The 21,868-nt window shown below is 55.6% G+C and overlaps 2 protein-coding genes and 1 pseudogene across 5 annotated transcripts; 1 reads left to right on the plus strand and 2 right to left on the minus strand.

Annotated features, from left to right (window-relative positions):
- Positions 1-557: 557 nt before the first annotated feature.
- MMP23B (matrix metallopeptidase 23B) lies at positions 558-3,643 on the plus strand. The gene is made up of 8 exons (XM_074334293.2): positions 558-1,506; positions 1,837-1,973; positions 2,045-2,184; positions 2,248-2,415; positions 2,778-2,942; positions 3,026-3,136; positions 3,219-3,345; positions 3,426-3,643. Exons 1-8 carry the CDS (start codon positions 904-906, stop codon positions 3,598-3,600), a joined length of 1,626 nt encoding a protein of 541 aa, XP_074190394.2. The 5' UTR covers positions 558-903; the 3' UTR covers positions 3,601-3,643.
- Positions 3,644-4,249: 606 nt separating this feature from the next.
- Positions 4,250-21,059, minus strand: LOC109434822 (cyclin-dependent kinase 11B). Of its 4 annotated transcripts, XM_074334291.2 has the most exons (21): positions 20,911-20,975; positions 20,189-20,312; positions 20,071-20,117; positions 19,287-19,402; positions 17,722-17,849; positions 16,838-16,976; positions 10,498-10,634; positions 10,122-10,244; positions 9,809-9,904; positions 9,552-9,728; positions 9,354-9,413; positions 8,543-8,718; positions 7,614-7,704; positions 6,626-6,747; positions 6,313-6,418; positions 5,884-6,005; positions 5,703-5,810; positions 5,514-5,630; positions 5,295-5,443; positions 5,020-5,209; positions 4,250-4,923 (listed from the first exon to the last, which is right to left on the minus strand). In XM_074334291.2, exons 3-21 carry the CDS (start codon positions 20,077-20,079, stop codon positions 4,831-4,833), a joined length of 2,259 nt encoding a protein of 752 aa, XP_074190392.1. In that variant the 5' UTR covers positions 20,080-20,117; positions 20,189-20,312; positions 20,911-20,975; the 3' UTR covers positions 4,250-4,830. The 4 variants fall into 4 exon arrangements, with proteins under 4 accessions (XP_074190392.1, XP_074190391.1, XP_019567684.1 ...); XM_074334290.2 differs by lacking the exon at positions 20,071-20,117 and having other exon boundaries at positions 17,752-17,849; positions 20,911-21,059; XM_019712125.3 differs by lacking the exon at positions 20,071-20,117 and having other exon boundaries at positions 20,911-21,059.
- On the minus strand, positions 10,641-16,303 carry LOC109434777 (endogenous Bornavirus-like nucleoprotein 1; annotated as a pseudogene).
- Positions 21,060-21,868: the final 809 nt, after the last annotated feature.

The following is a 21,868-nucleotide window of genomic DNA, read 5'->3' on the forward strand; positions in this document are numbered from 1 at the left end:
TGGACAAAGCAGGACCCGGTTCTCGCTGTTGGCTGAGGGCTCCTGCTTAAGCAGGGAGTGGGGTGAGGCGTTTTAGGCCAGTGCCCCGGCAGGGTCTCCGGACCTGGGGAGAAGGCAGGGCACAGGATGGGATGGGTCGGTTTGTTGGGACAAATATTTAGCGACGAACAGGGGACGCTGCCCACGCTGGGCCCAGCGGCGCGCACTTTCCAAGAACCACCCGAATTGCTTCCCCGGAGCCTTGCGGCTGCTCACCAGACACTTGGCGCTGACCCCGCTGGCCCAGCGCGCCACTGTCACTCTGGCCTCAAGGCCTGGATAGAGAACGGGGAGGGCCAGGACCCCGACCTCGGCTGGCTGGGTGCCTCCACCCCCCTCTCGATACCCCCAGCTCCCTCCCCCACGTCCCTTCCCCCAGTCCGCCCCGCCCCAGCGCCTCCTGCCCCTGGAGCCCGGTTCCCCCAGCCCAGAAGCTCCCTGGCCAACATCCCTGGCTCAGCTCCTCATCTCCGCACAGCCTGAAGGCCGTCCCGTCGGGTCTTCCGGCCTCAGGACACTGTCCCCCATCCAGTACCATTCCAGACTTGGGCCCTGCGCCTGGTTCCTTTGGGAGGGGTTGGGGGAGAGGGAGGGATTCCTGGCTCCCTACAGCCCCCGCCTACTGTGCGTTTTCCCCCACGTCCCGGGGGGGGGGGGGGTCCCCGCTGCTGGCCCCTTCCAGCTCTTGGTGAGACCCCTGCAAGTTCCCTTCCCTCCTGGCACCATCCCCAGGCCGCCTAACCCGCCTCTTTCCCCTCAGCCACCGGTACTCACTTGCCACGTCCCCTCTCGCCGCGTCCCCGCCCCTCTCTCGGAGACCCTGTCGGGCCAGCGTCTGCGGGGACGTGTCCTGGGCCGGCCAGGATGAAGGCTCCACTCCCTGGTCTCATTCGGTGTCGAAGGGTTGGATTCCATTTGGGGAGAAAGCCGTTGGGTCACTCAGCCCCAGCCAGTTTGGGGACCCCAACTGACCACCGTTGCCTAACACGGAGCCCTTGGCGTCTGTCCCTTCCCTGGCGGTCGTGGCCCTCCTCGCCCCCTCAGCCCCCCCCCCCACCCCGCCTAAGCAGCCCCGCCCGCCCAGCAGGCCCTGCCCAGGCCACAGCCACCCACCCGCAGGCCCTGGGTCCCCTCACCGACTGCCGGATGGCCAGCTGGTTCCCTTCAGGGGTGGCCGCCCCCGCCTCCCGCCCCCACCCCGGGGGCTGTAACCCGAGCCGGCGCGGCGCCTCTCCCAGCGGATCCTCTGGCTCTAGCAGGTCCCGCAGCCCACGCACCCCGAGCCCCGACAGCAAGTCCGCAGGCGTCATGGGCCGCGGGGCCTCCGTCCCCCGGGCGGCATCGGGGATCCACGCACAGGCCGGCTGGCTGGGGGCCGTGCTGGGCGCTCTGTGCCTGCTGCTGGCGCTCGTGCTGCTTGCCCGGCTAGGGGCCCCGGCGGCCCGGCCCGCCACGAGCGCAGCGCAGGTGAGTCGTCCCGACTCTGCGGTCCAGCGCGGGAGTTCGAGTGTCCCCGAGTCCGTGTGTTTGGCCGGGGTGGGCGTGGGGGACAGCATCTGGCCTCCAGCTCCGCCCACTCCGACCTGGCTTGCCGTTAGGATCCTTTTTCTTTCTGGCTGTAAAAGTAACGCTCGCTTGGGGTAGAAAACCAGAAAACGCAGAAAAGCAAAAAATGGGAGCGTCAACTCTCTCCCCGCCGTGCACCCCCCACTCTGTCAACTCTTAGCCCCTTTTCCTCGAGTTTCGGACTTGGGCGCAGCCCCTGCAGCGTCCCCACAGCACTTGCTTCCTCTGAAGGGAGACACCGCGCCGCACCCCGCGAGGGTCCTCCCCACCCTGGGCCCCAGTCCGCTGCCCCCCCACGCGCCCCGCAGACGCCGCTACACGCTGACCCCGGCCAGGCTGCGTTGGGACCACTTCAACCTCACCTACAGGTGCGACCCTGGCCCTGGGGGGAGTGCGGCAGCAGCCTGGCTGCCACCCCTGACCTTGGCCCCCACCCCAGGATCCTCTCGTTCCCGCGGAACCTGCTGAGCCCCAGCGAGACCCGGCGGGGCCTGGCCGCCGCCTTCCGCATGTGGAGTGACGTGTCCCCTTTCAGCTTCCGAGAGGTGGCCCCCGAGCAGCCCAGCGACCTGCGAATAGGTGGGCGCCGTGCCCCCGCCCCCGCCCGCCCCTAGGCGCCGTCTCAGCCCTGTGCTCCCTCAGGCTTCTACCCGGCCAACCACACCGACTGCCTGGAGTCGGCGCTACACCACTGCTTCGACGGCCCCACTGGCGAGCTGGCCCACGCCTTCTTCCCCCCGCACGGCGGCATCCACTTTGACGACAGCGAGTACTGGGTGCTGGGCCCCACGCGCTACAGCTGGAAGAAAGGTGACGGCAGGCCCGGCCGCGGGTGGGGGCCTGCGCACCGCAGGGGGCGCAGCGGCCGGCTTGGGGGGGGGTCTAGCTGCAGGGAGGGGGAGGCTGTGAGAAGAACCCAGGCCTGGGTTCCAGGAGCCCTGAAGTCCCCCCACCCCCACGCCGCTGGAGCCGGGCTGGAGCTGCATTCCTGGGGGCCGAGCTCACCGCCTCGGCGGGCCTGGAACATTCTTATCTGCCCGCGGCTGCGCCCGGGAGGCCCTGCTGCGCACTGACGCAGATGTGCGGGCGCCGGAGCAAGGCGCGGGGCGGCGGGCGGCGGGCGGCGGGCGGCGGGCGCGACGGTCCGAGGCGCTGACCCGCCGGGCCTGCAGGCGTGTGGCTCACGGACCTGGTGCACGTGGCGGCCCACGAGGTCGGCCACGCGCTGGGACTGATGCACTCGCAGCACGGCCGGGCGCTCATGCACCTCAACGCCACGCTGCGCGGCTGGAAGGCGCTGTCGCAGGACGAGCTGTGGGGGCTGCACCGGCTGTACGGTGAGCGCGGGGGACGGGACGGCGGGAGGCAGGGGTTGTGCGGGGCGCCGGGCGGGCCCTGAGGCCAGGCCGCCGTCCCGCAGGCTGCCTGGACCGGCTGTTCGTGTGCGCGTCCTGGGCGCGGAGGGGCTTTTGCGACGCCCGCCGGAGGCTCATGAAGAGGCTGTGCCCCAGCAGCTGCGACTTCTGCTACGGTGAGGCGCGGCGGGTCGCTAGCCCTGGTCGGGAGGGGCGGGACGGGGCGGGGCACTGATGTGGCCTCCCCGACCCGAACAGAGTTCCCCTTTCCCACGGTGGCCGCCACCGCGCCGCCCCCCAGGACCAAAACCAGGCTGGTGCCCGAGGGCAGGAACGTGACCTTCCGCTGCGGCCAGAAGATCCTGCACAAGAAAGGCAAAGTGTAGTGAGTGACCCGCCCGCGACGGCGAGGGTGGGCGGGGCGCTCGGGACCCTGCCCAGCTTGCCGCCCTCCGCCTCCCGCAGCTGGTACAAGGACCAGGAGCCCCTGGAGTTCTCCTACCCCGGCTACCTGGCGCTGGGCGAGGCGCACCTGAGCATCATCGCCAACGCCATCAACGAGGGCACGTACACGTGCGTGGTGCGCCGGCGGCAGCGCGTGCTCAGCACCTACTCCTGGAGAGTCCGCGTGCGGAGCTGAGCGCTCTCCCGCGGGGTCTGCTGATAAAGGGCTTTCTCTCTGACGTCTCCGCACCCTTTCTTGGGAGGGCAAAGGGCGCGGCCAGCCTTGGGCCCCGCGGGATGGGGCCACATCCCCCGTGCCCAGCTTGACGTGGGGAGCGCGGGGCCAGGGCAGCCCAACTTCCTTCCCCGCATTCTTGGAGTGAGGATGTAATCTGCAGGGACCAAGGGGCCAAGAAGGGCTCTTCCAGGCTGGGCCGGGTAAGGCAGGGTGATGAAGGAAGCCGGGGGCAGCCGACTGAGCGCTGGGGCGGCCTCCAGCCCTTGGGTTTGCTCAGGGGTGAGGCGGGAAGGCTGGCTGGGGCGGCTTAGGCTCTGGGCTGGGCGTGGTGACGTGAGCACCTCAGCATGAGGGCGGAGGGGCTGGGGGTGCCTACAGGACTGGCTTGACTGGCGGAGGCGCTGGCCGTGGCCCGCACCCCCTTCTGCCTGAGGGACGCCCGGCCAGCCTGCAGACCAGGAGCGGGAGGCCTGGCCCCCGTGAGGTCACAGGCAGCACTTCAGCCTGATCCCGTCCCCGCCCAGAGCTTGGGGGCCTGAGGCGCCCCTCCCCGCAGCACTAGCCCGGGACCCAGCTCAGGCCAGCCGCTGAAAGGACATACCAGAACTTTTCTCCAAAAATACTTTACTGTATCTTAAAAACGCGTAACAACCTTGTACAAAAGCCCACTGTGGCCGAGCTCACATGCCCAGCTCTGGAGGACCTGGGGACCACAGGGCTGTGGACACCCAGGTGAGGGCAGGGCGGTGCCACGCAGGAACCTGAACGTTGAAAAGCAGGAAAATCCCCGTTTCAAATCACCGGCGGTATCTGACCCGCACAGCCCGCGGTCACCGCAGCCGAAGCATGTGTGGAGGGGAAGTGCCGTCCAAACTGGCTACCTGCAGACACCTGCCCTCTCCTCCTGGAGCAAGTCTGACACATCTGAAAAAATACAGCCTTTCCTTCCACAAGGAAATATTTAATTCTACAAATTTACAAATCAAAATAAAAACAAAACATGGAAAACCAACAGGACCAACAGTTCCAGACTCGAGGTCACTATTCACAACAGCCCAGGCCGAGGCAGCTGCATCCAGTGGGGGCAGGGCTGGTTCAGCTCCTGCCCCTGGTCCCAGCTCAGCCTGGAGAGTCAGCTCCCCGCGGTTGGTCTGGTCCCCGCGGTTGGCCTGGCGTCCACTCTGAACCTTAGAACTTGAGGCTGAAGCCAGGGCCTGCAGCAGAAGCCCCCTGGTTTGTGGTGGTGAGGTGGAAGCCGGTCTCCTTCAGGTCATCGTCACCCTGGGAAGCAAGCAGAACTGTGGGGACCCAGCCCGGCCAGCCCCACCTCAGGCACCCCCTCCCACACTTTCCCTCCCTCACCAGCCCGCCCCTCACCAGCTGGCTGTAGCCCAGGCCTCCTTCTGGAGGCCGAGGGCTGGTGCCTCGCTTCACTCTCTGCTGCTCACTCTTGGCAGGCCACGTGGGGAACATGGATGGGTCGATGGGGAGCGGGGTCTCTCGGAAATACTCGTGCTTGAGGCCGTCCTCTGCGCTGACTCTCCGCCCAGGGAAGTAGGTCAGGAACCTGGGAAAACAAGGCAGTTGGAGCCCACCCACCGCAGTGAGGAGGGCGGGGCTGGGGAAGGCCAGCTGCATGCAGGGGCTCGCACTTATTCATGAGGTCGAAGCCCTGGTCTGAGAGCAGGGCCCCAAAGCGCTTGCGGAGGTTGTTATAGGGGTACTCGGTGAAGGTCATCTTCTTGACCGCTGGGAGCTCATTGTAGCCAGGCCAGATCTTCTCACTGGGGGTCCCCAGGTCCTACAAGAGGGATGTCTCAGAAGAGCCATGATGTGCAAGGACGCACCCACCGCAGGACGCCCAGACCCACCTTAAACACTTTGTTGATCTGATCGATTTCCGACTTCCCAGGGAACAGGGGCTTCTGAGTGAGCAGCTCCCCAAAGATGCAGCCCACAGACCACATGTCCACAGCCGTGGAGTACTCCTGGGGATAAGGGACACGCTCAGGGGCCAGCAGGGCCAAGAGTAGGGCAGGCCCTCTCAGCCTGGCACTCACCTTGGCACCAAGCAGCAGCTCCGGGGCGCGGTACCACAGGGTCACAACAACTGGGGTATAGGCCTTCAGAGGGGACCCGTATTCCCTCGCCAGCCCGAAGTCTCCTACCTGCAAAGACAGGGACAGGGTAGTGGTACGCAGCCGGTGGCTGGCAGCGGGGCCCCGGGCACTGCAGACCCACCTTGAGAATGCCGGCGTGGCTGAGCAGCAGGTTGGACGTCTTGAGGTCGCGGTGCAGGATCCAGTTGTCGTGCAGATGCTTCACGCCCCGCAGCAGCTGGATCATCAGCGTCTTCACCTCCCCTGTGGGCGACAGGCGACAGCTGCGGTGGCTGCTGTGTGACGCTCGGCTGGCCTGACGGACTCGCCCCACAGCCGCTGGGAATGAGGAGTGCGCCCAGCCCCGTGCGGCCCGCTCGCCCGCACGTACACAGGTACATACGTAAGCACACGCACGCGCCGTGCGGGCTCAGCGCTATAGGCCAGCGCTCCTTCTGCGCCTCCCCACGCCCCCGCCCCCCACCGCCTGCGGCCTGGGCTGCCCTACGTGAGCCGCCCCGGGGACATGAGCCAGAGAGCCGCACGCACGGTGCTGGCGGGCCCCGCCTACCTGGCAGGAAGGGCTGCTTCATGGTCTCCATGAGGCTCTTGAGGTCATGCTCCACGTAGTTCATGACGATGTAAATCTTGTCCATGTTGCTGCCCACGACTATCTCCTAGGGTGGCAGCGGGCCGTGACCCCGTGCCCGGCCGTGACCCCCGTGCCCACCCACGCTCCCAGGAAGCCTGGAATCCCGGGCTCAGGCACTGGGTGATGGCAGATCTACTGCATGTGTAGCTGTAAAGGGCCTGACAGTCTTCAGGCCGGGTCACGCTCGCACTACACCCGAGTGTCGTGTCCCCCCCGCGCGCGCGGCTCTCACCCTGACAGTCACAATGTTGGGGTGCTGCGCCTTGAGGATGGTGTTGATCTCCCTCAGCGACGTGATCGGAAAGCCCTCCTTCTCTTTCTCCATCTTCAGCCGCTTCAGGGCCACAATTTCATCTGAAGAGAACAGTTACAGACATTCTCCCAGGAACAGGGATGCTCTGTCACCACGATCAGTCGGGACTCACAAAGCACTCGGGTCTCACAGGAGACATGCTAGGTAGCTGAGCTCAGGTATGGGAGCACCAGGAAAAGCCTCACTGGGCTCCACAAGAAACACAAGGCACCCTTCCAGGTCAGTTGTGTCCCCAGCTTTCCCTGTTGTCACCACGGGCACACACAACAAACCTCAACGCCCCCACACAAAAACAGTCACTAGGAACTCAGGGCCTCAGAACCGGGTGTGAGCGTGGGGTGGGAGGCTGACTCACAGCCGTCAGTGCCATCACCCCAGGCCCATCCCCAGCTGCTCCGCTGTCCCCAAGCCCTCGCCCCGCTGCCTCCACACTACCCTGTTGGGCCATGTCACCTGTCGTCACAACCACATTGAGTCTCACAGTCATGCTGACTCTGGCCTCTGGAGATACCAAGGGGTCACCAGCTCTGGTGTGAGTCACTACCGGGGCCTGCCAGGTGAAGTGAAGCCACGCCTAACACCAGGGAGGGATGCCTCCCAGGATCGTAGGGTACTGTGCTCAGTGACCTTGAGACTGAAGGTGCCAGGGGCCAGGACAGCCCGGGCTTGGATCTCAGCCCCCTGCAAGCTGCCCAGAAGGCCAAGCTCCCTCCTAGAGGTCGTGTGGGGGCCGCACAGGGCTGTGCCTGAACAGACACAGCAGGGGACACTCGTCCTTCTTAGGATGCTCCTCAGGAAGGCCCTCCTGCCAAGAACAGGCCAGGGCCGGCCCTGCAGTCATGCTCTCTGGGCCGCCAGCCCCTGGCCGTCTCCCTTTCCCTTTGGGGCCCGCTGGGACCCTACCCACCTGTTTTCTTGTCCTTTGCTCTGTACACCACCCCGTAGGTGCCTTCTTCGATCCTGTTCAGGCACTGGAACTCCTCCACGCTCCGACAGCCCTGGGCGGGAGCACAGTGTGAAGTGTGGCCGCACCCCCCACGCAGCAGAGCGGCCGCAGTAAAACCCACCGAGAACCTCAGGAGGGCCCGAGCCACTCCTGTGTCTTCCGTGAGCTTGTGCCACATTATGAACTAAAAGCGTCGGGGATGGAAGCCGAGCCAGGCCTGCCCTGTGCCCTCCCCTGCCCCAAGGTATCACCAATGCAGCAGCGACCCCTCACACCACCCAGCCCCGCACCTCCCCTGCCAGGCCAGTGGACTGCACCCTTGGGAGCAGGAGTGGCAGTCAGGGTGGGGCCGTCCTTTCCGTGTGGCATGTAGCCAGGAGCTCTGAAGCCCCAACTGGAGGAGCCCCAGTTGGAGGAGCTACGGAAGCAGGGGGCGGCTGACCATGTTTGCCAGAGAAGCCCACTGCCCGGGGCACCCAGAACGGGGCCGGGAGTCCTCAGGGGAGCTCTGGGGAGGGCCACCCGCTCCTCCCATGGCCCTCTCTGTGGCGTCCCTCATACTGATGTGGGGACTGCTTAGCAACAGGGCGACGAAGGTCAGGTGCCCACTCAGCCCAGGCTGTGGCACAAGTGGCCACGAAGTCGGCCACTCGCAGGGCTGCCTGCCTCCCACACACACACGGCCTCAGGAGATGTCCTCCCGCCAGTGCCACTGGGCCAGGGCCTGGACCCCAGCCATAGACACATGGGAGGCCAGTAGCCGAGCCCTGCTGCAACGTTCACCACAAAGACCGTGACAGACAACCACACTGGGGACCCGGCTTCGGCTCCCAGCCACTGGCCCTGTTGCGGTCAGCACTGCAGAGCCAGCTGGGGTGGGAGCGCCTGACCTGCAGGGCGGGCAGGTACTTGGGCAGCTCCTGTTTGAGCTCGATGGGCGACAGGGTGGGGGAGTCGGGCACGAAGTCTCCTTCAGTCAGGGCGCTGCTTTGCGGGGTGCCCTCGCCCACTTCTTCCTCCCCTTCTTCACTTTCCCCGGAATCTCGGTCAAATCGTGACTCTGGAACTTCAAAGGTTAAACCGACTATGGAACCAGGAATGAGCAACTGCCACAAGCCCCTTCCTGCTCTGGGGGGTGGGGGACACTGAGTGTACGAGGAAGCCACACAGGAGCGAACCCAGGGTGCCACATGCGAGCTGCTGCCCTGGACAGAGGGCACCGGGGCCTGGCGGCTCTGCCCTGACCACTGTGAGCACTGACCAGACGCTGAGCTCCGAGGAGGCACGCCCAGACTTGCCCACCGGGCCCGAGGGCACTGCTTGCAGCCCACAGGCCATCCGGCCCCACGACAGCATCACCCTGCAGTTGGACCTGAGCAGCTGTTCACCTTCCTCCCGCGCTGAGGCCGGGCCGGGGCTGGTGGGTCCCAGCCTCCTGTGCAGACCACAGAGGCACTCGCGATGGCACTGAGTGAGCCCTGCCCCTCTGAGGAATCCAGGCCCCCAGGGCACAGTGCGGTGCTGTCAGCGAGTCAGCTCAGCCCTGGGACACCGCCAGGACAGGACCTGCCTGTGGCTTCAGGCGTGACACCTTGGAGGACGGTTCATGGTAAGAGACGGCCACAGGCATGCTGACAATGCTCACAAAGTATCCCTCCCTCGGGGACAGAGGAGCTCGGCGTCCACAGGGAGGCCTCTTACCCACGAGGACGTGGTTCTCACTCTCCTCTTCCTCACTCGCCTCTTCCTCACTCACTTCCTCTGCAGGGGAAACGGGTGTCACCCAGGCGGCCTGTCCCCAGGGACCCACGCGGAACGGGTCGCACCAGCAGACGGGAGAGCGTTTCCGAGGCCAGCGGGGCCAGGCCGCCCGCCCACTGCCCGCCACCCGGCGCTCACCCGCCGACGGTCCTGACGCGTCCTCCGAGTTGCTCCCGGTCTCCTCCTCCTCTTCCTCCTCGTCTTCCTCCTCGTCCTCCTCCTCTTCTTCCGACTCTTCGCTGCTGCTCCCCTCCCCCTCCTCCTCCTCTTCTTCGTCCTCCTCTTCCTCCTCCTCAGAAGCTGACCCTGACTCCGCTTGGGGAGGAAGCGCAGCAGTGAGCCCAGGTGGCCGGCGGCAGCGCCAGGGCCCAGCCAGGTGCATGCACTCAGCTCACCTGAGGACGACTCGGCGGAGCTGGTTTTCCTCTCGCTGTCACTGATGTCCTGGAGGTCAGACAGCAGGTCTCGCTCTTCCATTTTCTCTTCTTTCACTTATAGAGCAAAACAGGTAAATCCGGGGAGAGGGTTTAACGCCAGCAGGGTCAGACAGTACCTCCCACACACCGACTTCAGAGCCCTGGCTGGAAGGCGGTTCTTTACAAGACAAGTGACAGACCAGTAACTGATGAACTGACGTCAGACGTTTAAGGTCCCTCCAGACACGAGTACTTGAGCACGCCACTTCACTGTGACAGAAGCAAGACCCACCTGGCTTCCGGCCGTCTCCCAGCTCAAACCTCTCCCGAGGCGGCCGTGGCGGGCTGCGACCCCAGTGGCTCGCCTTCACTTTGTCGCCGTAGTCATCTCTCGTCGTTCGGTGATGAGCAGACACTGGCGCACGGGACACAACGGGACATGGTGCTGGTAGCCAGGCCCTCCCTTAGTTACCTCGCCCAGAACCCTGATGACGGTGATGCCACGTGTGCACAGTGCAGATGCGGCCACAGCACACACATGCTGACAGCACCCGCGCCAGAGGCCAGAGGCCCGGGCTGCCTTTCCAGACCCGCCTGCCGCTCAACTGGAAAGGCCCCACGGTGCCCTGGTGGCGCCCCTCCCCACTGCGCCCCTGCCCTCCGCGCACCTTCCCTCCGCGCCTCCCGCTCCTTCCGCCGCTCCTCTGCACGCCGCTCGCGCTCCTTCTGCTCCCGCTGCTCCTTCTGCTGCTCCCGCAGCTTGCGCTCCCGCTCCCGCTTCCTCTCTAGCTGCTCCAGGCGGTCCCTGCAACAAGCACATGCCCACATCCCCCAGGCACAGGCAGGGGTGGTTCTTTCACCCCCATGCTGTCAGCTCTAACTTATAAATGGCCTTTCAGGTTCTCCAGCCCATAGCAGGCTTTTAAAAAGCAGAACAGGGGCCGGCCAGTCGCTCAGGTTGTTGGAGCGCAGTGCTCCTAGTGCTGAGGTCGCTGGTTTGATTCCCACATGGGGCAGTGAGCTGCGCCCTCTACAGCTAAGACTGTGAACAATGGCTCTCCCTGAAGCTGGGCTGCCGTGTGCGGCCAGCAGCCGGTGAGAGCTGCTGTGAGCAGCCGAACAGCGACCAACTGCCTCAGCCGGCGGGGAACACAAAGCTCATAACACCAGCATGGGCCAGGGAGTTGTGTCCTACACAACTAGACTGAGAAACAACAGCTTGAATGGGGGAGGAGAGGCAGAAGAAGGAGAGGAAAAACAGAACAGACAAGTGAACCCATCCTGAGAGCACTGTTTCTCTAGGGCACGACAGCACGAAGTGCAGGTACAGGGACACAGCCGCCATCAGAAACAGCGAACGTGCTGGGTCTGGAACGTTCCTGCTCATTCCTTCTACCAGGACTCCCCCAGGAACATCCCAGTGTGCAGCCCAGCACAGGTAACTCCACCTGCACACACACGGTATAGGTTTCCATGGCTGCAAAGGGTGGGCGAGAGTTCACAGGGGTGGGAGCCCACCCAGAGCCAGTCCCGTGCCCATCCTCCTGCTCACTGGACCCATGCAGGTGGGCCCCAGGCCACTGTTGGGGAGAGAGTGGGCACGTAAACCCATCGGGGCAGTGGGAAAAGCCACTCCAAGACGGCCATCTGTCATTCGGGGTACGGGAAACACTAGTGACTGAAATAGGAAGCCAAATAGTGAGGACTGACCACAGGTAATTTCGCGTCCCTACTGTCAAGTCCAAACACAACCTAAAAAGCTAACATGTTTTTAAAAGCATCATTATACACACAGACCAGCACAAGCAAAAAGTGGTGAGGACAAAACAAGGCCTGTGATGTCACCAGGACTGTCCCAACGCTGGCCTGCAGCTCATCAGCTGGTGCCGGGGTTCTAGGCACTATTCGTAAATGCCCAGGAGTCCAAACTATTTCAACATAAAGCTGAAGCATAATGCGCACATAATCTAACCACTGATTCTTCTCACAAATCTATGGAATCGCGCAACCGTCACCATAGCCCATCACGGCCTCGCACCCCACCCCGCCATGGTCAGGCCCCACCCCCATGTCTACTGTTGGGTCTTCTGGACATTTCTGTTGCTTTGGGTTGAGTTTGCTTTTCTTTTCTCGTTTCTTCAGGTAGAAGCTTAGGTTATTGAATTGGCAACTTCCTGACATTAGTGCTTAAAGCCTGATTTTCCTCCAAGGACAGCTTTGGCTGCATCCGTAAGTTTCGACACATTGTTTTTATTTCATTTTGTTCAACATATTTTGTTTTCCCTTATAATTTCTTCTTTGGGCTATGGGTGATTCCAAAAGGGGTTGCTGGATTTCCAAACCTTTGAGGACTTGCCCAGGTTTCTTTCTGTTGCTGATTTAGAACTGAATTCTTTTGTGGTAAGAGGGCCTATTTTGTACAACTTCAATTTTTTTAAGTTCGAGACTTGTAAAGTGGCCTAGCATAGGTCTATGTCGAGAATGTCCCAGGAGCTCCTGAAAAGGATGTGTATTCTGCAGCTGTGGGTGAAATGTTGTACGCACGTTAGATTGAGTTGGTTAATAGTATTTTGCAAATCTTCCATATCCTTGTTGATTTTCTCTAATTGTTCTAGTGACAACTAAAGACATTTCCTACTTTAACTGATGAACTTTCTCCTTTCTACTGTCAGTTTTTTGCCTCATGTCATCTCAAGACTCTTGTAATAACACACGTATACATTTACCATTGTCCTGCCTTCCTGATGCACGCACCTTTTCATTGTTAGGAAGCCCTCCATTTTCAGCATTTGTTTTAGCCTCCATTTTGTCTGACATTAGGACAGCACTCAAGTCTCTTGTGGTCACTGTTTGCATAGTGTATCTTTTCCCAACATCTTACTTTCAATCTATTTTTGTCTTTGACTTTAAGATGGTCCTTGTACAGACAGCATCTAGTTGATTCTTGCTTCTCTGACAATCTCGCCCCTGCTTGGCAATCATTAGTCAATGTAATTATGGATGTGGCTAAACTTATTTAATACTTATGTTTTTTCATTCTTTGTTTCCTCTACATCTCCTGTCCTTTTTTGTCTTCCAGTTTTGGGTTTAAATAAGTATCTGTAGTATACGACTTTAATTCTTGTTTTTAATCTTAAGTGTTTGTTTAAGAAGTGGTCGCAGTATGCATCTCATCCGACTGACACTAAAATTAATTTCCATGAAACAGAGAACCTGTTCCAACACAGCTCCCTGCCCCTTCTCCTCTGTGCAGCCTACATGTGTTATGTAATACACAACAACAGTGCCTTCATAAATATTGCTTTATACAATCCTGTTTCTTTCGCAGAAGACGTGAGAAGAAACACCCATATAGATTCTTTTATGCTAACCCACTTTTACCATTTCCAGGGTTTGTCTTTTCTTCCCATGGATTCGATACTACCTGGTGTCATTTCCATTCAGAGTAAAGGTCTTTAGTATTTCTTGTAAGGGAGGTCTTGCTAACAGTGGATTCCACCAGCCTATGTTCACCTGTGAGTCTTTATTTCCCTCTCCCTTGTGAAATGCTTTTGCTGGACATCCACTTCCTGGTGGACATGTCTTCTCTCAGCAACATGACTATGCCATTCCACTGCCTTCCGGCCTCCACTGATGAGCAGTCAGCCACCAGCAGCACCGAAGCTCCCCCTCTATGGAGACTGTTTGTCTCTTGCTGCCTTTCAAGATTTTTTTCTGTGGCTTGCACCAGTTTGACTCTGATGTGACTGTATTTACCATGCTTGGGGTTCAAAGACCTTTTTGGGAATGCACATAAACCTTTTTCATCAAATTTGGAAAGTTTTCAGTCATTATTTTCAAAAACACTGCTGTGCCCCTTCCCTCTTCTCTCCTGAGACAGCCATTACATGGATGTTGTCCCACTAAACTTTGAGGCTCTGTTCATTTTTCTTCCATCTTTTTTCTCTCTGTTCTTTAGAATGCATAATTTCTACTGCTCCATGTTCAAGTTCCCTGCTTCCAACTCTTTTCTCAACCTAAGTCTTTGCTAAATCTGGAACACTGTTTCTACTGATGCTTTTCTTCTGTAACAGGGGTCATACTTTATTTCTTTGTATGTCTCAAAGCTTTTTGATGAAAATTGGACATTTTAGATAACATGTTGCAGCAACTCTGGATTCTAATTTTTCCGCACTTGTTGCTGGTGGTGTAATAACCGCCTTGGCTAAATCTGTGAACTCTGTCTCCCCTGTAGTATGTGGCCACTGCTGTTTTTTTCCATGTTTCTTTTTATTTTCAAGTTTGGCTTCCTTGCGGTCCCCACTGTGTCTGCACAACTGTGCAATCAGATCACACTGGACAGTCAGCACAGGACTTGGTAACCATGGCTATTTCACGTGCTAGCTGCAAACCTGGACACTGAGAGCTCTGCTCGCCCCGCAGTGGTCTTAGACCTTTACCTCTGGCCTCAGCTTCTCCCACACCCTCTGTGTCATGAGAGCCAAGGCTCTTCTCACACACCTTCTTTATTTTTTTATCTTTTACTTATTTATTTGTATATAGATAGGTTCAAAAGGTTATTCCTATCTGGTAATGCCACATTGTTTGAGAATATTTAACGTTCTTAGATCCATCTCACTAGATCCTCAACCTCTTGAGACTTTTCTTGCTGACGTCATGTGGATTAAGGGCAGTGTACAGTTGCTCCAGGGATAATGCCAGGAGCCTTAAAGCCAGAGTAAGTTGGGTTTGACCTTCGAGCCCAATAATTGGCTAACAGAGCAAGGTCTGGAAACATCGAGGGGAGATCCCAGCATGGCTGGATGTCGTAGCGCTCCTCCAAATTCGAAACATTATCTCAGTGCCTTTTTTCCCCCCTAAAGTTTATTGGCGTGAAAATTGTCAGTAAAGTTACATAGGTTTCAGGTGACAATTCTGTAATATGTCATCTATACATCACATTGTGTGTCCACCACCCAGAGTCAGTTCTAGTTCTATCACCATTTGACTGAGTGCCCTTTTTTTAAGCTTGGACTTCTCAAATAAAATCATCTCACTGACCGACAGGTGGTAATGCAATGGAGCCATCTATACACTGTTCAAGAAACATTTGGATCATGAGGTAGGTCATCATGTGGGCTCTTCTAGCTACAAGTCTGATTTGCTACAGCATCTCTTTGCTGGGAGATTCAAATTCTCCATTGATAATAGCAAATATGAGTCATTCAACCCAATGTTGAGAATTAACCCAGTCATTAGCTGGGCCAGCATTACAGTTAAAAAGCAAATTAGTCTGGTCTCCATGAGTAGGTTGCTGGAGAATAACCACTGGTGTTTTAAAGCACTTCCGGACTTGTAAGCTGTTTACTCTCACCTTATCACTCAATCCAATAACAGCACCAATGAGAAGGTCACAACAATGTCAAATAATTGAAGACAATTCCAAGGATGTGAACTGAGGAATCTTTCCCTTAAGATTTGTTCTGTAGAGGGTCCTTGTTCTTTCCACTGACGGGAGTGATCAGATGGGATTCCCAAGGGACCCCAACAGAGAGAAACTTCTCATGCAAACCATCAAACAAGAAACAGAAAAACATGAAGCTGGCAGTCACTGGATGAAATAGGGACTGATGTACCAGATTAAACACTGATTTGGTTGTGTAGTCATCAATTCCAGGGCTAGGTTCATCTACATGAGTAGGATGTTGTCTAAATTTCCCTGATAGACCTGTAAATTGATCCCTTTAGGCACGACTGAGCAAGACCATCTGATCCTTCCATAGTATCATCCATCATGCTGGGTTTAATATTTACCAATTAGCATACATGTTCCTCATATACCTTCTTTAAAAGCCTCTTCCATTCACCCTGGCTGCCAGGGATGTAAGCGCCATCTAGCCTTCTGTTTCTCCCTTCCTTATAGCAGGCTAGCTCCCATGCTTTCTCTGGAAATGACTTCAATACACAGAGATGGATCTAGTATTCATACCTGTCCATTTACCCTTTACCTGGGCCATGGAGGACATATCTGAGATTAACTAGATGCTCTTTCCTGGGAATCTCAGCCCACAGAGAGGCACCTGGGGACAAACAACCAAGAGTCTGGTATCCCAGCTCCCAGACTATTTCAAGGCCTTGGGATTTCCTTTGTTACTTATCTTCTTTCCTTCCTCCCCTTTTCTTTTTTGGAAAGAACCAGTCTATTTCTGTTGTAACCCAGAGAACCCTGAACAATTTATTTCCTTAGTCTTCCTGGCCTAGACCACCTAGAACAGAGCTTGCTATCAAGCAGGCACTCAATAAATACTTGCTGAGAGAAGCGACAGTGAATCCTGCTACCCCACAGACTTCTCAAGCACTGGTTCTGTGTCAGATTTACACTCATGGACCAGGCTGACCATCTCCAAAAGGGGTCCACTCGACAATGACTTGAGAATAGTGCACTACTGAAAATGAGCAAAGTGCTCACCTGCCCACAGTGCACTTCCCAACCATCCTGTTGCGTCAAGTTCAGAGGGACTTACAGTTCCTCCTCCTCTCTACTTGACATCAGCTAACCGGTCTAGGAAGATCAAGTCCTTCTACTCTATCTTCCTTCCCCTCTCCACTGTCACACATCTGGCCCAAACCTCCATTCCTCGTGTGTGAATTCCTATTTCAGACCTGCAGCTCCCTGGAGCCATGTGTTTTCTTTCAGGCCCATTTCACACTTACACAGGGACCCTGCTCAGTCTGGTTGCTGAGCAGCCCCCCACCAGCTTTCTCCAGGACAAAGGTGACACAGATGTCCATTCCCATCACTATCTTCTTTCAGCCAGCTCACACCCGTGAGAAGTAAAAACTCACTTCCTTCAGGACGATTCTCCTCGTCGACAGCACCCAGCATTTACTGTACGTGACTATGTTCATGCACCAGACGCGTGTCCTACTGCCGAGTTACTGGTCAAAATGATTATCTCTTTGACGGTTCTGATGGGATGCTGACCATCTGAAGCACTTAAAGCCCCTTAACCAACCAAGCCCTCTCACCTCTCTCTCCTGGAATGTTCTCTTGCCATCTCCCTCCTCTTTTGTCTTTCCCATTCCCGGCGAGCTTTATCCTGTTCTTCTCGATGTCGTTTCCGGCGTTCGTGTTCTCTTTCTTTCTCCTTCACTCTAGCATGTTTGCCTAATGAGAAACAAAAAGTGTCATGCAAAGAAGCTTAACTTCTAAACACTGAATCTGAAAATAGCCAATGACGAAGAAATAATGATTTGGAAAAACAATCATGATTTTATGTTTTAAAAAAAGATGAAGACATAGAACTATGCAGTAAGCTTTCAATTAAGTGAAAAAAATAACAATGGGGTTACCATTAAATAGAATTGTGATTTTCATCTCATCTTTAAAATTTTAAGTATTGAATAAACTGATTTGACTATGTTACTTTCATAACTTAAAAATGTCACCATTCATAAAGAACATAGAACAAAGCTTAAATACTTTTAGTGGGTTTCTACATCATGTCATAAGACCATGTCAATCAACCACATTTATAATAATGAGATTGAAATGAGGCCCCAAATCCTTAAAGAGCTCGATATTGGTATGAGAGCAAACCCATTACTTGGACTTTATCAAGTACCCAATTTTCAGTTAAAGCAATTTAGCACTGAAAGGTGTGTCTTCCCCCTACATCTATGAATTAAGACAATCTTATGTGTAAATGAACTACCCTAGGACAATGTAATGATGGGGAAAAAACAGCACAAGGAAAATAAAACAGCTATTCACAATGACCTACAATAAACTTATGCTTTTACCTAAAAGTGACTTTCTCATTTCAACTGCGCTCTGGAGAAGGCAGCACATTATGAACTAGGCAACAGGCCACACTTGACTATGATACAAAAGAAAATAAATGCTTCTGTACCCCCTTCTGCTGAGTGACTACGATGCCTACGTTTCTCTTTTCTCTTTTCATCTTTCCTGTGATGAGCTTTTTCTTTCCGAGACATTTGCTGGGGTGGTTTGATAGCCAAAGAATCATCTTCCTCTCCTCTGAAATAAGAAACAACACGTCACATCACACTCCAGGATGTGGCATAAGGAGCTTCTCCAACACAGAAAGGCGCAGGGTTCAGAAGATGAATCAAGTTGAATCTGAACCACCACTTAAAAATTATGTTAAAAAAATTATGTTAATTATAAAATGTACGCCAAGACTGAAAAGTTATATAGACTCTTATGAAAAGTACAAGTGAGAAATCAATGTGGCATATACAGAACGAGACGTAAGTGACGGACATATCCATATCTTGACGGTGGTTAGTTTCACAGGTATGCGAAAATGTATCAAACTGCAGTTTACATAACTGTTTATTTTGTCATTTATCTCAATAAAGCTGCAAAAAAAAGAAAAAGAAAAAAAAAGCCCCACAATTTTATTCAAACAAAATGACCTAAAAGGTCATTTAACAATATCCTCTACTAACTATATAACCAAAATCTTGGGAAAATTCACACCCTATGCCTTTCTACTTTAATTTCTGCTTATGTTGCCTTTAATTATTTTTTTTATTTTTGTATTTTTTTAAAGATTTTATTGGGGAAGGGAAACAGGACTTTATTGGGGAACAGTGTGTACTTCCAGGACTTTTTCCCAAGTCAAGTTGTTGCCCTTTCAATCTTAGTTGTGGAGGGTGCCGTTCAGCTTCAAGTCCAGTTGCCATTGCTAGTTGCAGGGGGCGCTGCCCACCATCCCTTGCAGGACTCGAGGAATCGAACTGGCAACCTTGTGGTTGAGAGCCCGCACTCCAACCAACTGAGACATCCGGGAGGCAGCTCAGCTCAAGGTGCCCTGTTCAATCATAGTTGCAGGAGGCGGAGCCCACCATCCTTTGTGGGACTTTGAACTGGCAACCTGTGGTTGAGAGCCCACTGGCCCATGTGGGAATCGAACCGGCAGCCTTTGGAGTTAGGAGCATGGAGCGCCAACCGCCTGAGCCACCGGGCCGGCCCACCTTTAATTATTTGATGGTGGATGAGAGAAGGAAACAAGAGAGACCATGGCGCAGGAAGAAACGTTAGAATGTACAGACCTGGGCAGGACCATTTCTGTTCAAAGGCTCTGCTCAAGAATCTTTCAGCATTCTATCTTGGTTCAGTTGTATACAATTTTAGACAAAAACTTCACTAATCATCACAAACGTACAGCTCAACTATTTAAATGTACTATGTAAATGGTGCTGACTTGACTGAAGAATAATCACAAAGAAAGGAATACACACACTCATTTAGCCTTTCCATAAGAAGGGGGGCAAGGTGACAACTAACACTACATAAGAGCCCATTTCAATTGTGGGTAAACTTAACTAGTCATGAGGACAATTTTTTCCAAAGTCCCACTGAGAACGGCCAGCCGGACCACCGACTGCTATGTAGTGTGACCTAGCGCGTGTCCTCGGTTAGGCACACCTGCAGCCTGGGCGCCCTCACCTGTCTTCCGTGGAGTCCTCCCTTCTGTACGGTGAGTTCCTGATCGTTATCTCCATGCGGTGGTCCCTCAGCTCCCCCTCCTCAAGGGAGTCGCGCTTGGAATCCCGCTCATCAGACTGAGAAGCAAGGAGAAAGTCATTTTCCTCACAGAGAAGCATATTTTTAATGATAATCAAACCTTGCCAACATCCATAAACTTCCATATATATATTGAATGCACGAATGTTATAAAACATAAAAACCTTTCATTGAAATCCCATGACATTAAAATTACAACTCTAACTCAGAACCTGAGATGAGAAATTTAAAACCAGCATATATGACAAGGGACATTACATTAGACTCTATGCCAACTATGTTAGTTGTTTTTATGAGCCAAAATTGAGCCTTAAAGCATATTCTAATCACCAAATACTCGCGTGATACTCATAAATACTTAAGGGCTTGCTACTAATCTTATCAGAAGAGGTACTTTTACCAATAGCTCTTACCAAGTTTTAGAAAATTTTTATGAGTATGTTATTATGCAAACCAAGACAGATAAAACATTAACTTCCACATAACTTCCTACTAAAAACACTTGGAAATGGCATCATGAACAAACTAACAACGAAATGAGAAAAATTAGTCCAATTGCACTAATGACTTTAGGCTCAAAATACTTTATTCTCCATGTAGATACTGTCATCTGCATACAGCTTTAGTATATGTTATCAATCTTTCTGCAATGGAAACTGAGTATCTGAATGTTTTTGTTAATTTTTAGAATAGATTTTGGGCTCACCTGCGACATTTGGAAGTACAAAAGAACTTCACCGAAGAAGCGTTGTTCTAATGGAAAAATGAGGGCAACAAATTAAATCTCCTTTAAGAAAACCCCTGACTTAAAAAACATGGCTTACATTTTTTAGGCGTTTTATCTCTGCTTTCTCTTCTTGTTCCTTCCGTCGTTTCTTTTCCTGAAGAATTTCATCTAAAGTTTTCACTTTCCAAGAGTCCTTTTCATCACCCATTTGAGTTCAAACACTGCGAAGCGAAGAGTGGAAGCTACGTTAGGGCACAGCAAGCTACGGTCTGATGCTACGCTGTTTCTGAGCACTTCTGAGCACTTTACTAAGAGTCACGGGCTCTGAAAAATGCCCGCCGGGATTCAGGTCTCTTTTCTGTCTCTCCTGTATCCGGCCTCAGGCAAGTCACTTCACCGCAGTTCACCACTGTGTAAACGGAAAGCGCACGGCCTGCACAGCGGCGCCGTTCCGGGCTGACACGAGCTCTTCCGCGGCACAGCGCCTGGCACTCACCAAGCACTGGTCCTGCCGTCGTCGTTTACCAGAAAGACCACACGGCCGCGTGCGCCGCTGGCCCGCTGACGGCTGCAGCCGCCACCAGAAGACAGCGCGGGTCCTGGGGTGGGGACGCTCCGCCCGGCCGCGCTCGCAGGCCAGGCCGCCCGCCGGGCTCCTACCGCCCGGGGTTCAGTGGCGCTAACCCGGGGCTTGGCTCGGGGAGCGTCGGAGCCCGCCGCTTCCTGAACCCCAAGTTCCACGCGGGGCGAGACGGGACGAGGGAGCGGGGAGTGTCGCCCGCCCGGCCCAAGACCTTGGGTGAGCCGACCGCTACTCACCCCTACGCCGCCGCCGCCAGTCCCGGAGCCTGAGGAAAGACAGCGGCCGGCGCGCGCCACTGGTGTCGTCACTTCCTGCGTCGGCGCGGGCCGATGACGCGCCAGGGCGGGCCCTCGACGCCAATTCCGGCCCCGAGACCAAATGGTGCCCGGGCGTTCCTTGCGTCACTTCCGGCCTCGGCGCTGACTGACGACGACTTCCGGGGCGGAGCCAGTCCCGGGGGGGAAGCCCCGCCCCGCCCCGCCCCGCCCCGCTCCGCCCCGCTCTCCCCCTCCCCCCGCGTTTGGCCTGCGGAGCCCCGACCTCTGCGCCGCCCCTGCCGGGTCGCCGGCGCCGCACCCCCGCCGGGCCCTTCCCTGCAGCGGACTGGCGCCCTGTGTGTGCCCCACAGCGACCTCAAGGCCGCGAGCGCGGCGCTGAGCTCGGTCCTCCAACGACGCTGCGGCTACGTGCATTTTCACACAAGGAAGTTGCCTCCCACAGCCGCGTATTTGGCTCTACCTACAAACAAACAACAAAACCCCGGGCTGTCGAGCTGTTGCCACGTGGTTCTAAGGCTTGTGCCCCGACGGCGGTTCTCCAAACGTGACCGCTTACTCAGTCACCCGCGGGGCTTTGAACGACCCCAACTCCGCCACGTCTCACACCTGCTGAGGCCGATGGAACGAGAATTCAACAACCTGAGTCCGAGGGGAGAAGGGAAGATCAAGTTCCACCCACATTTATTGGGCCTGAAGTGGAAACTGTAGAGTGACAAAAACATTAGGGCACCACAATGTCGAGTGCAATTGGGATTGTTTTCCGTCTCAGAATAAAATGTTTGCTTTCTGTACCCAACCTTTCATTCTGCTTCCTGAGTTCTCCGTGGCAGGAAAACCTTTCGCCCCCATTCCTTCCATGCTGAACACTGGTCAAGGCAAAAGCCACCCTTGATCACTTCAGCAGCACAAACACGAT

The sequence above is a fragment of the Rhinolophus sinicus genome, chromosome 14 (genome assembly GCF_057876585.1).
Source record: "Rhinolophus sinicus isolate RSI-liver-muscle chromosome 14, RSI-T2T, whole genome shotgun sequence".
In the NCBI taxonomy this organism is placed as follows: Eukaryota; Metazoa; Chordata; class Mammalia; order Chiroptera; family Rhinolophidae; genus Rhinolophus; species Rhinolophus sinicus.